The 18,334-nt window shown below is 28.5% G+C and overlaps 1 protein-coding gene across 6 annotated transcripts in view; it reads right to left on the reverse strand.

The window, feature by feature from the left end:
- The window catches only part of LOC142321589 (uncharacterized), a 74,473-nt gene extending 64,316 nt beyond the window's left edge, over positions 1-10,157 (reverse strand). For 3 of the 6 annotated variants that reach the window (XM_075359806.1, XM_075359805.1, XM_075359804.1), the window contains exons 1-3: positions 9,833-10,157; positions 6,913-7,269; positions 2,692-2,816 (exon numbers count right to left, since the gene is read on the reverse strand). In XM_075359806.1, coding sequence (XP_075215921.1) covers positions 2,692-2,816; positions 6,913-7,269; positions 9,833-9,974 — 624 coding nt within the window. In that variant the 5' untranslated portion in view covers positions 9,975-10,157. The remainder of the gene's footprint in view (positions 1-2,691; positions 2,817-6,912; positions 7,270-9,832) is intronic. The other 3 variants (XM_075359807.1, XM_075359802.1, XM_075359803.1) reach the window with 2 other exon arrangements.
- Positions 10,158-18,334: the final 8,177 nt, after the last annotated feature.

An 18,334-nucleotide genomic window follows, 5' to 3' on the forward strand; every position in this document is an offset into this window, starting at 1 on the left:
AGGGATGAAGTATGGTAAGAACCTGGTGAATTCCGTGGAAGGAAAATATCGTGAATTACACATAACTAATGGCGAGATACGTTATTACGGTATAATTACTAACTGCAAAATTCCCACAGGTCTGATATCTTGCGCCCAACCGCATCACGAAAACGACGCAGAACCTGCAGATACTTGGCCTTTTGGTATGTATTCACAACTCCGCGGTAGTAGAAATAATATAGCTTTTACTTTGCTTCCCGTTTGTCTTGCTTTTTTCGGCATTAAAAATGATCGTGACGATTAGACTTTCGTTTACAGATCCTAGGCGTATACCCAAGATCCAGAATCGAGGTCTTAAGACAGTAAAAATCATCATTCGCGCACTTCGGCATGTTCTACAAAACATCAATACGAATTTCATTTTATTCAAGGTGAAAACAGCTTTTGACACACATTTCATTATGTGCCAGCCCTAATCCTTACAACCTTGTGTAAAGAATCGTCGCTAATTCGAATGTCATTTACAATTTGCCGATGGTCAGCCGGACAATTTTCCAAAATCAAAGAGCGCATGCTGTTATGATTTTTAGATTTCGGCTTGACTGCCTGCCGGTAAGCGACTGCTTACCGGCAGGCAGTCAAGTTCTCAACAGAATTTCTACAATTTTTTAAAAACGGTTATTAAAAATCGACTTTAAACATTTCTCGAAAAACATTACATTAATAAACTTTCAGCATGATTTTGGGAATAATTATCAACCAACACAGTCGTTTCCAGTTTTTAGAAAATATTTGAAATTTCTTAGATAACAAAAAAATGTAATTTTCAATTTTTCTGCGAGCTCCGTCAAGCAATGCAATTTAGTTTCACATTTTTGGCTTCTAAGGTATACGTAATAAATGCTGATCGCGTGGATAGAATTCCAATTAACGATAGTATTTCTTGTTGTTCATACAGCCAAATTTCTACGTATTTTATTAGACGTTAAGTTCACAAAATCATGGGATCATAAAATTGATTTCGTTTGTAACACAATCAGGCCGTACTGTTTTTCTCAGAGGAGCCTTAATAAAACGTTTGTCATCATTATTATATATTTATTAAACGTTAATATTTAGATAACACCACACGTATTCTCATACAAAATATATCTTCTCTTGGGATTCCCTCAGAAAATCAGAAAGAGTTTTTACGATACAAAAATGGGCAGTCAGATCGTTATTTGGCACCTCTAAATGCAGATTGATATTTAGAAAATTAAATATAACTTATCATTGCGTTTGTATTTATGAATGTGCAATCTTTGCTATTAAGAGTGGCCAGTTATTTTTAAAAGATACAAAATGTCCACCTTTACAAACCGTATTGTTTCACATAATTCAATACTTCATTATACTAGGTAGTCTTATTATGCTTCGGTTGGTTTTTCAAATTCCCGAACCAAATGAAAAATCTTCCAATTTACTTATTTAAAACACAATTAAATTTTTTTATGGAAACAACATTACTCCGTCAAGGAATTTTTAAATAATAACAATTAAAAAAAATTAACAAAAAACACACGATTTTTCTGTTATTCTGTTCAACGTGTACTTTTTTGTACATACAATGTGCTCAAAATAATTTTAAATAGCGGCTACCGAATTGTGAATTATTCTGTAGTAATTGTTTATATTTAATGCATTTACCATAATATTATTTCTTGTGTATGCATTTAAATAATTAATAAGGACTTTAATCAAATATATTTTTTATATTACAATTTGTTTTATATCATCATCGACTTTTAAAAATATGGTGTACCGATCGGAATAAAGGATTTATATATTTATACCATAGCTTAATTTGTGTAACCCTTATAAGCTTTGTTTGAAAGCCTCCGTAACAATATGAAATTATTTCACTTGAATATTACCAAGGTTTTTGGAAAATTTGACGCACTTATGTTACTCAATGCTCTCGTCATCATTATACACAAAATAATGCGGCAAGCACCAGCTGACTAAAACAAACAAACAAACACACACACACACACACACACACACACACACACACACACACACACACACACACACACACACACACACACACACACACACACACACACACACACACACACACACACACACACACAAATATTGATGTACTCTGTGAGGTTAAAAAGAAAACAAGCGGAAACAACAATATACTCTATCAACTTTTACCACTCACATTCAAATATTTAAATAAAAACGTAGGCATACTCTTTATGAACATATCTTGAGTGCTCACATTCAGGCAGTATTGGCAATATCAACAATCATTAGCAAATAGTTGAAACAGAATTCACAATAAATAGTTAAAAGAATCAGTAAAAAAAAGGGATTTTTGTACAAATAATTATGGAGCTGGAATTATGAATGGTAATGGAACATTACTGCTGATCAGATGTTTTCAAGACTTTAAAGACCCTGTTACTTCTCTTTTAATAGATCTTAATTCTATGTTAATAATGTACTTTGTTCATCGGTTTTAATTAATAATTATATCTCGAGAAAGATCACTCTTAGGTTAGACAAGACCAACTTCCAAAGTGTAACTTGGCTTACAGTTTTTTTGTGAAACAATAACATCTTGAACGCAAAGGTGTATACAGCAATGTCTTTGCCTTTAACCTAAAACAGAGCAAAAATCAACAATAATATACAAAGTGCAAAGTATAAACTTACCCTTCCTTCTTTTTCAATAACTTTAGGAACAATATGCGATTGTGGTATAGCCCTGCCTTTTTCTCTAAGAGCAGGATGTAACATTTCAGGGCGTAAATGTGGAGGCCTTTCTTGTCTTAAATGTTCTGTTAAAAAAAATACAAATGCAAAATACCGGTTAAAAGCAATGAATCTATATTTTATTTCATAAAAATTGGCAATTAAAAAGGATGTGAAAAGTATATTATTAAAGTGAAACAACTTAATTGCCGGTAAAAAAAATTATAAAAATCAACGACAGAAAAAATGTAAAGTTTTTAAGAACTGATATCATACTAGGATGCAAATTAAATAAATTGTGTGTAATAATAAATTATTTAAATGTAAAAAATCTACTCGTAGATTACCACAAGTGTTTAAAATTGATTGTATATTGATACTATATCAATTACTAAGAAAATTTCAGGATGTAAAGTAGTAACTCAAATGTTATGTGCTAAAGAAAAATTTATTTCTAACCATAGTCAACATTACAATGTACCTCTTCTTCACATATATGTAGATAATCAAGACATTCAGAAGGCTATAAAGGGCACATTATCTACTGTAACTAATAAACTGATTTTTTTCTCTTACAGTACAATATAATTTACTACAAGCAATAACAATAATTTATTTTAAAAGATTTCTGGTTACTATATGATTAGAATATTTTTTGTGCTTTGTAAATCTTCTGCCGAATTACACTTATATATGTTCCACTATAGGGCAATATTTCCCCTACAAGGTATAATGTCAATCAGAGAGGTAACTAAAGCATAAATAATATTGATATATATATATATATATTTTTTTTTTTGAAATATTATTATATTATATAATATTTATTGAAATATTACATTATTTATTGAGAAAAAAAAAATATATACATATATATTCTTTCAATCCAGTACTTTTTTTTTTTGACAAGCAACAAACAGGATAATAAAAGTTCATGATTCAGTCATTAAATGACTTAAACCAGAACTATTAATTAAATTAATTTTTACGTCACTTCTAATTTTGTCCAAAATAACAAATACAAAACAAAGAACAACATTAAGTTGTTCTAAGGATAGATGTGTAGGTGATGGATTGATCAATCAGTGTTAAATGTATGATATAGATAAGTGGCAAGGTTAACTTAATATAGTATTTTATTAGGTTTCTTAAGTTATGATGACAAGTTCTGCCGTCAGACTACTAGCTACCTTACGGTTAAGTCATTAAGTTAAGTTAACTTACAGGTTAAAATCAGTTTTTACTTCCTGTAACAACTTTTATCAGGGATTTATCATCCCAAGTTGAATTTTCAAATCCATACTTATCTTCTGACACATGGAATAATTAGACAATCGTGCAGAAAACACAGCACAGCTAATCTCATCTAGTTTTTTTTCAATTGAAACTGCCACAGTTCCATACAAGGTTTCTTTGTAGCTGTAAAGCTACTTCACATCAAATCAGACCTTATTGTACAACTTCTTAAACTGTTCCAGCCCGAGTGGGAATTTTCTATCAGTGTGAAGTTAGTTATTCTTATAAATTAACACACTTCTGATAAATTTTTCACATACATTAATTTAATGTTTTAGAACACTGTTCCCATAAAGACTTTCTTTATTATTAGTACACTGTCATATATTTCTTGCAATACATACAAGCTTAATCTTTATCTCAGCTTAACAGAATCAATGATATTTTCTTTTTATAGAAAAAAAAATTAAAGGTTATTGAATTTGTTGTTTATACTTATTAACATGAGAAATTATTAATATACGATACAATTTTAAACAAAAACACAACTTAAAGAATATAATAATATTAAGACATTATTGAAGTTAAAACACGCTGCCTATAGTAACTTAATATACTATCAACAATAATTGCTATTTAATAAAAAAATAAATAAATAAAAATAAAAAAAAACAATAACTATAAAATCACAATTATATTTACATAGAACCACTCAAACAAATAGAGAAATAAATATTAAGTATTAAGGAAAAAATATCAGTAAAATCCTTTTCCAAACTCGCATCACATATGAACAAAGGAAAATAAAATAATTATTATCATTATAATTATAATAATTGTTTAGTAATCAGGGATTACATATATAAACAAATTAAAAATTATTAATTCAGGACCACTACTTCACTAAATTTATCATCAGATATTGGAATCAACAGTAATAGATAATAGTAATGTGAAGAAGGAATATAATACAAATAATCCATTTCTGATGTTGCTGAATACCTATAAGCTTTAAACGGAATTGTAAAAAGATAATTAAAGGAGTAAAAAACAGACAAAAAAATGTAATGATATGCTGAAAAATACTACTGCAATAATTATAACAAAAAAACAAGAACTCAATGGTATATGAGTAACCACCAATTGTAAAGAAACTATGCAGCATAATTAGTTGAGAAAAGAGATTTATGGTCAACTGAAAAAAATCTGGAATGAATATGTTAATTATTCATTTAAATGGTAACAATAAATAGAAAATAATTAATTATGTACAATAAACTGAAGTTACAGATGTAGCAAAAATAACAAAATAACTGTCTGTAGTTTTTTTTTTAAATATAAAAATTATATATATATTTTTTTTTAAAAAGATAAAAATTCTATTTTAATAAAAAATAAAGAAACAGAATAGTTGAATTACAAGATTCTAGGTTGATGTGAAATCATAAAATCCTTACTAACATGGGTCTTAACATTGGAAAAATAAACTTGCCACGTAAAGAGGAATAAATTACAAGGGTGTAAAACCTGAACAAAATAACAGTTAAGAAAAGAAGAATAGATTTACTTCAAATATTTGTAACAGAAAAATTGCAAAAACAGTGGAGTTTTTAAATTAAGATTCAATTTCAGTAGGTAGTGTAACTATGAAATCAACAACAAACTGTAACACAGATTTACTACATAATGAAATGGAGTATGCAAAGCACAAAACATACAAACTAATTTTATTATTTTTTTTTAAACATGAGTAAAAACATTTTCGGTGATTACTTAAAAAAAGAAAACCAAAGATTAGTAAATTAAAACAACCACAAATTGTGTAAATGGATAATTCATTAATAGTTATGATGAACTATACAGTAAGTCACTGTATAGTACCATACATACTAAAAAAGTAATCCAATACTGCACTAAAAACCTCTAAATATTCTTCAACAATATAAACAGTATGAGATGAAAAGAACACATGGAACTTCCAAAGTAAATAAATCTTTTTAATGTCTCCTACAAACCAAATTCTTAACAGAAAAACTTACAAATCATCATCTATTATAAAATAACTATGCTATAAAACAACTCTTTTCAACTTTCAAATGGGTGAATGAATTTAAAAAAAAAATCTTTCATTATCCTTAAATTTGAAAAAAATAAATTCAACAGGAAAGAAAACTGACCATGGATATTCAGTCCACCCTATTGTTAAAATGGCTACTTAAATGGGATTAAATTTTTTGTTAGTACATTCGTTGTCTATTTCACAAGTTTTATAAAAAGTTTATAAAACATTTTAAATAATTTTAAATTTGGTTCCTTAAATTTAATCATAAATAATTAGCAGTCATATAATGAATGGTTTAGAAGTTATAACAAAAAGAAACTAATATTTTTATTCTTACCATGTCTTTATTATCAAAATTTATTTTTCAGAATGCAAAGAATATTTCAGGATCTATCAAATGTATGAGAATTTTCAATAACAACAAATTTCAAGATGTATGAAAAGAGTACAGAAGTTCAAGATGAAGTGTATAGATGTTGTGCCCCTTACAGTAAAATGAAATAATTCAAGTACTTTATTAATTAGTTAAATGCATAGTAAACAATAAATATCTGAGATCATGAGTAAACACAAATCCACACAAACTGTTTTTTCAAGAAAAAAAATATTTTTTGCAATTAACAAATTAAAAAAATATAACTGAAAACTTTGTTAGATTCGCTAAACAAAACAGTAGTAACATATATTAGTAATGTAACATTTAACTAAAACATGCTATAAAATTAATGAAGCAAATTTTTTTAATAATATAATTAATTATATAATAATCCATTAGTTAATGACAATAGGTATTTGGGTACACAAAAAAAATAACTTTTTTTTGTTGAATGCAATTAGTGCAACTCACTCAAAAAATTAAAATTTCTGAATTATCATCATCTTACTTGGCTGAGTATATGTCCATATTCTCATATAACGAGGTGCACCTAAAGCACCTGGAGTTATACCAAAATTCTCTTTCAAACAAAATGAATGATTTAATGATCTTACATCATCCAAAATTTGCTTATAACTTTTTCCAAGCCGTACTTTTTCAGAAAGAAAAGTAGTAATATCTATATCACATTTATTTAATACTTCAGTTTTACATCTATTTACGATTTCTTTTGTCAACCTTCCTTGATGGAAAGCAAATGCTAATCTGCTTTTATAATCATCCTGATTATATAAAATTCTTTCACACAATTCTGTCATAATCTTAATGGCATTTATATCCTTTTCAAAAATAACATCACAACAATCTGTAAAATAATTCATAAACATCAACTTTTATTTTGGCAAAATTTAAAATGTTAATAAAATTAAAATCTCATTAGTGCTAAATGACAATGACTGAACTGATATCTCAATGAAATAATCAGCTCTGACAACAGCATAAAAATCTGTTAAAATTTAACTCCTGTAATATGTTTAACTAACAACTTTATTTCAAATGAAATTCATATTTATATTGATATCTGCCATCAATAAATGTAGAGATATTAATAATAAATAGATTTTTCAGATGGGCCATTACTAAAATTGAAGCTTCAATTTTAATGAACTACACCAGATTAGATCATTTATTAAAAAAAAAATATTTGAAACAAACCAACAGAAAAAAACATTAACAGATTACTTGTATACACTGGCAGTGCAATTGAAAGACAATTCTTTACATTACAATTTTAATAGATATGTTAAGTTCATCTACCTTAACACAGATTCAAACTTTCCACTGGAACCCTTACTTGATATAAAATGCCTAGACAGTATTATAGAGACAAGCAAGAATTTTGGGAGTATAGTAGTGTTCATTTACCTCCTCAAAAGCATGTAGTATCAGATTTATCTGATTAGTGCATTAACCAGATAAATAAAAAATGTGGTATGTTAATCTAAATACTAAACACACTATCATACTCAAAAGTATTCCAAGTTGAATTCTTAGATTTCAACCACTCTAACTCTGTTGTTTAAAACTATACTCAAACAAATAGGGTATCAATACATTTATAATAAATTATTTAACACCTTATCTAATGAAATATAATTTAATAGCACTGTTAATTACTAAGGTGGTGATGATCATAATTTTAAAATGGCCACAATTTTTTAATTAACAAATGCAAAATTGTCATATTTTTTTTATTTGTAAGAGTTTGTTGAAATAAATATGTATACCAAATACTATTAAGGTGGCTCTCAATCCATTCTTAAGTTATAAATTTATATTTAAAAAATACAAAAAGGCAGCCAAAATGGATACTGAAACAAAACCATATGAACATTTTCATATACTTTCATGTCTTGAAAACATTTCTGAAGTTTGGGCACTTCATGCTAGTCTATACAAGCAACAAAATTCCCCTCTTTAAGTCATCACTTTATAGTCAGAAGAAATGATAAAAGTATTGAAGAAGAGACACAGTCAATGATAATATTAATGAAGAATATGGCAACTAAAACTGATGTTTGAAATTTCAAATGAACAAACTATTTTACATAACATGGAAGCCTAACTGTAATGCCAATGGTACTCTGTCATACGCATTACAAATTTGCATACAGTTTTTTTTTGTTTTTTAGTCTTTTTCTTTCAGAGATTCCACTTCTTGTAGAGATTTTTATTTAGTAAAAAGTAACAAACAGTTTAGTTATATAGTAAAGACTTAGCAAAAAAAGAAAAAACTTCATTAGTTTGAATACAACTGGATAAGGTAACAAAATTAATGAAAAGCATATTGCTAAGACGTAGAATCTAATTGATGCAACTACTTTACATTCAATAGAAATAATTATAAATAAGTAGTATTATTAAAAATACATAAGTAATATTGGTAACTTCAAATAAAAAAAGAATCTTTACAAATAATATTACCAGTATACCGAAAAAGTACTCAAATTCCTAACATTTTAGACTTTTTTTTAACATTCTGCTAAGTCTAAGCATTACATAATGGAATTGTTTCAAATGCTATAATTTACTAGCCCACCTAATAATCTCTCTTAAGCTATAGAATCTTGTGAATGATTCATGTCATATTTATCTGAACAATTTTATATCTTTATAACAAAGTAAAAGAATACAATTTTATTTTCACTCTAACATTATTTATTTATTAATTCATCAATGCAACTACATGAATTATCAAAATTACAGTTACCTTTAATGTTGGGCGATAATAAATAACTTTGTTATATATTTCTTTTAAAGTTATAAAAAAAGGGTTACATACAAAAAAAAAGATAATATGAAAATTATTCATAGCTAATACAATAGTAAATTAAAATCCATTATCATTAATTATAACTGTGTTACAACCAAATATAAACAAAATTTATGCTGAATAAAAGTATTCGACACAATTACGTGTCTGTAAAGGATTCAAACACTTTCGAGAACCTCCTTTAAAATAGCCAATCTATTTTTCAGTACTGCACGCAGAAATGAAACCAGAAATAAAAAAGGCGAATTCAATTCTGTTAATGATATTATTTTACACATTCAAACTTTTAAGATTAATTTGGACCTATAATATAATAATTGTAATTCAAATTATCTTTGAATAATTTGAAATGAAATTAACTAATTTTGCACACATGATTACAATTACATTTAGTTTAAAAAATATGAAGGGGCTTGCGAATCGCTAGCGTAAACAATATGATAAAACAGGAGCAAGAAAGAATACACAAAAATAATTCTCAGCCGGTCGTATTAAAAATAACAGGGGATCAAAAAAATTGCGTGACGTCGCTTATCATTTGGTAAATTTACCTTAAGCGATGCCGAAAAATGAATGAAACATTGAATTAACTTACCTTGATTGTTAATGCTGTTAGGTTTTGGAGAGACTGATTCTTGAAGCATAGGATAAAATATCTTCGGCCAGAGAATAGCAAAACAGCCCACCACAATAGCTAAAATAAAAACAGTTTTACCCGTTCCGAACTCTGTAGCCATTTTCGTTCGTATGCTCGTTCGTTAAATAAAAAATTTCATCTAAACGCACAATAAAGATATTTCGAACAAAAAATATTCAACTCATTTTCACAAAGCAGATTGTAATCATAAGTGAAAAGGAGTGAATAAATTAATGTTTACCGACTCACAAAAATGACACAAATAACACAGCAGACGACACTATCAGAATTCAATCTTGCCAACACAACAACTATGAACCATTTTATGAAGAATTATTTTTTATTTCCTGGCGAATATAGCTAGTAAAATTATATTAAAGAAGAAAGTATGGTGGTCATTTTAAAAAACGTTAGAAAAAGGAGTATCAGTTATTGCAAATTTTTAGGTTTTAGGATCCAACTAGTTCATCTAGACAAAAATACATATCTATGCATCACATTGCTTTTGGTCTTATATCTTAGATTGAGCGAACCGATTTTCTTCAAATTTGGCTCAAATATTTCTATATATGGGGTATTGATCATATAATTCTTTTTTTAAGGGACGGGGAACTTTTTTCTTCTTCTTCTTAATATTTTTTTTTCTTTTTGTAATATGTATGTATGTCGCAAAAAACATTCGGTTATGTTCAGAGGCACTTTAGAAAATTTATTACATACATTGCGTGTATAGAATGATTCCAAATTGCACGGCAAACTTTCCGGAGATGATTCTTTAGCCAAAAATAAGAAAACAAATTCAAAAAATATAGGTCAGAAAACGGTTCGTTAGCGAGTTTCGGCCGCGAAACATTTAGCTCTACTTTCTGCTTCTCTGTGAAATTAAACCTACTAAAATTCTTGAGGTATAAATCGAGGGGTAAAATTGATGCTTCCTTTGGTTTTTCTTTTCTAAGATATTATCTGAAACTAGTCCCAGACCTCAATCTTACTTACGTCTTAAGGAAAACGGGGTAAAACATGAAAAAATTCTGTCGGAAAATACAATTTTTTGGGTGTGAAATAAAATAACTTGTTGATTTACACTTAAACAAATAAAAATTTCGAGTTAACTTGTAAAGAATTTAATTCTGAGAAAATTGAAGTAAATAACGTCTATTAATATTAAACACTAATTTGAGTTCAGCTTTAATAAGAAACAAAACAAAAACTGGATCGGAAAAGTGATGCGATTTCAAACAGAACAGTTTACATACAAATACTATTAAATCAAAAGTAATTTTTTTTTCATAGGTTGGAAATAACAATTGATCAACACTTCAATTTAGTTAACATTTGAATATTCATTTGAGGGGTGTTTTTGTTCGGTCAGTCATTCATAATAGGTAATACCACAAATTTGTTTTCATTTGGTCATTTGACGGACATGTTAATTTATGGTGGACTAAATAACAATGGATTGGCTGCTGTGCGAGAATACCGGGAAAATTATCCATATTGAAGAATACCAGATCGTAAAACATTTGAGGCTTTGAAGAGGCGAGTTTGTGAAACAGGTATGCTTAAATCACAACGATTCGATGCCGGTCGTGAAAATTTTGTGAGAAAGTACCACCACTGAAGAAGCAATATTGAATATGGTACAATTGTTTCCCACCTCAAGCGCCAGGTTGTCACATCGCTTCCAGCTCAAGCACCAGAAGGTTGTCACATCGCTTTCATGTTACGCAATCAAGTGTAAGGCGAACGTTACGGGGGAAACATTATACCCATTCAATATAACACGTGTAGAAGAGTTATTACCACCTGACTTTGATAAACGGAAGAAATTCTGTCGATGGTTAATTGAAAATGAGAATATCACCCCGATTTCCTACTTAATATTTTACTTACCGGTGAATTCTGCTTTACAAGAAAGAGCACAGTCAATTATCGAAACACTCACATCTGAACAGAAAAAAATCCTCATGAGACTGCTACAAGTCATTTCCAGCGCACATTTTCGTTTAATGTGTAGTCTAGTTTTCTTGGTAATAATCTCATAGACCCTTTTTTCTTATCGCCAAGACTCAATGGAGAGCGGTACTTGCATTTTTTGCAAACAAATCTGATGGAACTCTTGGAAGATATTCTTGATGTAGTTTCTGAACCATGATTCTTGATGCCGTACTTGCTCGCTAATGTCGTCGTGATGTGATGAATCTTGATGATATCACCACACAAGCTTGAAACTTGTGCGTGGGATTTGGAAATGTAGTGTATGAAAAATGCCATGCCTGACCGGGACATACCCTAAGCTTGAAATGCCATCCGGAAGGGCCGAGACGTTACCACTCGCGCCACGAAGGCCGTTATTTAAATAACATATTTAGTAAGTAATGGATTGGTCGAAACAGACCAGAAAAACAGTCACCTCGATCTTCCATCTCACGCCAGCGGACCTTTCCTTTGGGGTTGGATGAAGTCCTTAATCTATTCCGCTCGCATTGGCACACAAGAAGAATTGAGATATCGTTTAATAAAAGATGGAACTGCTAATAGGAATAACAATGATGCTATTAGACGCGCCCGGCTAACATGGATTTGCCGAGCTGAACTATGCATTAAACAGAATGGCGGCCACATTGAACAACTGCTTTGAAGAAATGTTTACAGCTTTATCAAGTAACTACTTTCACATCCAAAAAAAAATTTTTTTTTAGAAAAGATTTTTTTGCGACTTTCTTTTTTTTTAATTTGATTTTTTTTGTAAGTGTAACTCTCGATTTTTATCTTCTCCGTGGACACACTTTTTATATTAAATGTTTATATTATTTATTGAACTCTACTTTTTATTATTAAATGAACTCTTTTTTATTTCACCATCAGCTACTTGAAGTAGTTTAATTGTAGATTAAAAATTTTACAAATCGAATTTATTTCTGTATTGTGTAACAAATCTTTGTTGGCACATTTGCAACACTTTCCTACTGTTCGTGTTTTTTGTTTTATTAACAGCTATAATCTCTACTAAACTTATACTTTTATATTTTTTTAATGAAGTGATAGGAGTAAAAAAAAATTGTTTCATCTTCAGTACTTTCATTTACATAAGAACATTTACTATTAAAACATCTGTAGTATATTTTCTTTTAAATTTTATTATTTCATGTGCATTATCAAGTTTTTGTACGCTACGTAGTACTATCAAGTACTGCTACCTAGCGGCGCGATTCGTAAACCCACCTTTTTGAGGAAAAAGTGATATAATCGAGTCCCGTGGTTCATTAAATGGAAGAAAAACGTTGTCTAACAAAATTGGAGGAATTTTTTGAAAGTATTCTTTATTACAAATTTAACTGAACTGAAATATAACGTTTTCATGCTTACTTTTTGATTTTTCATTTCACTTTTAGGTTAAGTCATGTTTAGAACTGTAAACATAGTTCGTTGACTTCGCCGTGTCATCCATTTCTATAAACTCTCACCGGCGAAGTTCTAACGAACTTCTTGAATTTAATAATTTTTAGTAAAAAAAAAGTGCGCGATTTATATTTTTTTAAATCTATTTATGTTTCTGTGGTTTTTTGTTTGCTTTAATTTGCGTCTCGGCCTTTCATCTGAAGGTCCCGTGTTCGAATCCCGGTCACACATGGCATTTTCACACGCTATAAATTGTCGTTTTATCTCGCCAGCTGAAGCAATGCCTTAACAGTGGTCCCGGAAGCTAAAAAAAAACAAATATTAATGAAAACTGTTCTGCTTAAAATCTTATCACTTTTCCGACCCAGTTTATTTGGTTTTGTTTCTAATTAAAGTTGAACTTCTCAAATTTGTGTATAATTTTAACAGACGTTATGTGCCATTTTCTGATTTATTTGTACTTGTTTTCTTATCTTTGACTGTAGAATCATCTCCCAAGAGATTGCTGTGCAATCTGGAATGACCTGTATAAATAAAATTAAAAAAAAATCAACTCCCACCACTTAAAATTGAAATATATGTTGTTTTTTTTTGTTCTATCAGTCTTTGATTTTAATATTTTTTTTTTAGTACTTTATATATAATACTAAATGGCTACTCACTAAATGTTAGTCAAAAATGACTACAAACCTTAACACCGAAAAGTTTTTTTTTTGAAAACCTTTACATTCTTGTTTTAGCCCTTATTGGAGGGGTGTTAGATTTAGAGAAAACTTTATTTAACCAAATTTGTTAAGCTTAACCTAATATGAATATTTTTTTAAATTTATTCCCCACCACTAAAAAAGTAATTTCTTTTTTTTGCTCTCTTTTAATTTATAATATTAAAAAATATATATTTCTATTTTTCATTGTCACTTTAAGGCCAATAAAAATTTAAGCAGTTTGGCCCCTATTTACAACCCAAGAAACAATTTTTTTTCATTAATATTGTAAAATTTAATTTTTTTAAGGTTCACTTCTTAATCAAATTGTCCCCAAAGAGGAATGAAGCCCCCAAATAAATAAAAAAAAATATTTGAAATTTTGAGCTTAATATTATTTTGGTAAAAGCCCCATTGATAAGAGAGGTCCCTAAAATTTAAAAAAAATTCAGACAATTTTTTTTGTTATATTTAGAAGTTTATTATGAAAATAAAAATAAGATTAACTGTAAAGTTTTTTTCAATGAAAAAGCTGTGCAAGATCTTATATAACTTAACCAGCAGTCATGACCTTTGCCAGCTTTTTTTTTAATTTATCCAAAGATAAAGAATTTTTTTTTGTAAAGAAAGTAAATAAACACTAATATAATGCATATATCTAACACTGGTAGATATTATAAATATTATTTAAATATAACACTTCAAATTCCTACAAAAAAAAAATATTTCAGAATTTCCCATTAGAATGAGTCTTATACTAAATTCAAAACTCTATAGAACTATTTCAGTATTTTCCTTAAAGTTTAAGTGTAAATCATGTTCTATCTATTTTCAACTTGAGTGGTGAAATTGGTTAAGTATGTATGTATGCATTGCTGAGGTCTTCACCGATTCTTTCATTAAGTTTTCAATTTATTGAATATCTAGTTTTATTTTTAAATAATTATTAAGGAAGGTTTAAGAAACATTTACAGAAATGAATTCATTAATTAACCTTATGGAGTAAAAAGATCAGTAATTTAAAAATTCAGCATTTTCTATGCAAAGAATATGTACTTTTGAAATTAAGGTAACTGTGGAATATAACTTTTTGAGAAAAACTATAATTTTTGTCGCTAGTAGCATCTTCTTTAATTATTAAAAATTAATTTTCATAGAATATTTTTTTCCATTTACTGGTAAAATCAGTAAAGGAAAGAAAATTTTTTTTAAACTTATTGAGAAATCAAATTTGATCAATTACCCTCGATGTTTTTTCACAGTAGTAATTTTATTATTTTTCTTTTATAGTCTCAACTTGTTTTTTATGGGTCACTTAAGATTGCCTCCATAAAATCACCTATTTCCTTCAAACATATAATGTTAGCTTTTGAGGCATCTTACAGATCTTGAGTGTTCAGAGGAACTTTCCCCCCTCAGGCACTGGTAATTTTTGACATTTCTCTGTTTATTTATAGATTTCAAAAATGTTTTGATCCACATTTTGTAAACAAACAGTACAGCAGCAGCATTTTGTATTACTTCATTGACAGTTAAAAATGTTGTTTAAATCGTTTAAGGTAGAACAAACCTTGGATTTGCAGGCTTGTGGGCAACATAAATTACAAATGTAGTTTTCTTTGAATTATTTTAAAACTTATGGAATAACTGATTTCATAACAGTGATTTCCATTAAAAGGATTTTTATCTATTGTGAATAGATAAATTGATTCTAACTATGAAACAGCAACAGAAATTGCTGATTAATTCAAAATCTTATTCATCACACATACACATGTGGATGCTTTTTGTGAGTGTTTTGCTTCTATATGTGCATACTGTGATGTAATTTGGTTTACCAGTCACTATAATATATTCATTCTTAAATCATTTATAGACTGAACTCCATATTTATCAACTGACATTTTATTGCAAAAAAAATTACATTATACATGTAATCCTTTTTTATTAGTTATTTAAACTTTATGGATTCTGAAGCAGTGCCATAACTGTAAATGCTATATAGAATCTGATACAAGGCACAAATCAGTTTTGAAAAAATATTCAATCTTAAGAATATGCCACGTCAAGCTTATTAGCGAAAGGAAGGAAAGTTTTACTGTTGTACATCAGCATGCCAAGCACGCAGAAATGCAGATGTAATCCTTTAAATCACAGGTAGTGATTCAGAGCAATCATGGTTTATTTTCAGAAAAGCAGTTCATGTACTTCAGGTTCTTTATTGACATCATAGTCATAAGTAAGGCTGGGGCAGATGTGAATTAATATGTTAAAATAATAATTTAAAATTTATATTTTTAAAAAGTAATATCTTAATGGAAAAAAAATTAGTATTTTATTTTACAAATATTTCATTAAAAAAACATAATGATGTAATTTACTCATAAAAACTTAATTTGTGTTCTTCAGCTGATTAAATAGACTAACTGTTTGCACCACCTATTTTAGTCACTGATTTACTTGATAGAAAAACATAACTTTACTTCACAGAATAATACTTACTGGTAAAGCAAGCAAACTGTATAATTTAAAAAGATTATTCCTTTAAATTTGTTCAGTTATAAGTGATTAATAAATATGAGAATCTCTTTAAGACTATTATCATCTGATAAAGATGTCATCTGCCATTTTTTTTTAGCAATTTGAAATAATATTCTGCAATTAATATATGAATTTGAGATTAGAGTAACTGAAAAATATGGCATAAAATTTACAAATCATTGTACTTTACAATAACCAAACTTGTAACATTAGAGATAAGATTTATCTTAATTCATAAACACTATCACATTTCTACGTGCAATGTAATGAAATCACATATCAAACAGAATGTAATGAATAAATATAAATCAAATTACAAAATTTAGAGGAAAAAATTTTCACTTGTAAATTATATTTTTATGGATGACTGAATGTTAATGATGTACATCAATGATAATAGCTAATTTTTAATATTGTTTAGAATACATAAATATTACATCAGTATTATAATATAAAACAGTATATTACAATGTCTGTAAATCATGGAACAAATAAATTTCATGAAATGATAAACATTTATAACTTATCATTGGTTCATAGTATAAATATTTTGATACATTTAAGATAATTATATACATGTTAATTTGCAAAAAAAAAATATTTTTTTCAAGATAAACTGGTGGTTAGGTGTTATAACTGAATGGTTGCAGTGACCTGATAAAAGACACAAGTCATCTTAAAAAATGTAACAGCCATTCTCAAGAATAATAATAAGCCATTGGCTTATTACAGAAAGTGAAGTGGTTTTCCTGCACCTCCTTCTTCACTGACCAGAATAAACCTCCTCATCTCAACATCCCACGCTCACCCAGATTAATGTGATGTCGGTCCTGCAAGTGACATCACATTCTATTCAGAACAAGGGCTGACCGTTAAAAGTAAATATTATTATTTTTAGAAAAAGAAATTCTGTCACACACCTCTTTCACCTCAAGTACTTTTTACATGAATTAACAGTCGTAAAATTATGGGACAAATTGTATAAAGTAATAATGTAATTTTAGAGGTCAAATAATACCTCATTTTAAAGAGCTTTCCAAAGGAATCATTTCCAGATAAAACTTATTTAAAAAATTGTTTTTCTATTTGATAATGGCTGCCGTAAACTAAAACTTAGAGCTGTTCATTTTTTAGTAAATGAAAAAATTAAATAAGTTTCAAAAACTTATTTTATGTGAGAAATTTTCACCTATTTTCTATCTACGAAAATAAATGAAACATAAAACCATATTGAAAGTGTTTTAACGATTTTTATTAAAAGTGAAACAAGAAAAATATATCACAACAGGTAGATGATTCTACAAAATGTTTAAGTATTTTTTTTGTTACCTGCATTTTGCATGTTCTTTGTGTACTTAATAAACAATTTGCGAAACCAAATACTTTGTGTTCAATCTATATACTTATCCAGAATACATAAACTTTTCCAGAAGAATTTAGTTATTTAAGGAGTAAAGTAAAAAGTGCAGGTAAAGTAAGTTTTGATAAAAAAAGATACTAGGAAAAATAATTTTTATATATAACAAGATGTCTAATACCTGGTTTTAGATTCACCAGCAGAAATGTCGCAATCATGCAGTCAATGTTGTTGGGCGCCTTGTGTGTTGGTTTGTCGACTAACATATCATCGGCAGAGGCGTGGCTATGTCCAATCTTCTCATCCAGACGATCTTTGCCCCACTTGTCGCCGAATGGCTTCGACGGCACATGGGCCTTACTAACCTCATGGTGGCCCTGAAAAGGACTGTTTTTGTCATCAAATGGCTTCAATGGTTCATATTTCATACAAAAACGGCCCTTTTCAGGGCCACCA

The sequence above is a fragment of the Lycorma delicatula genome, chromosome 3 (assembly GCF_047948215.1).
Source record: "Lycorma delicatula isolate Av1 chromosome 3, ASM4794821v1, whole genome shotgun sequence".
NCBI lineage: Eukaryota > Metazoa > Arthropoda > Insecta > Hemiptera > Fulgoridae > Lycorma > Lycorma delicatula.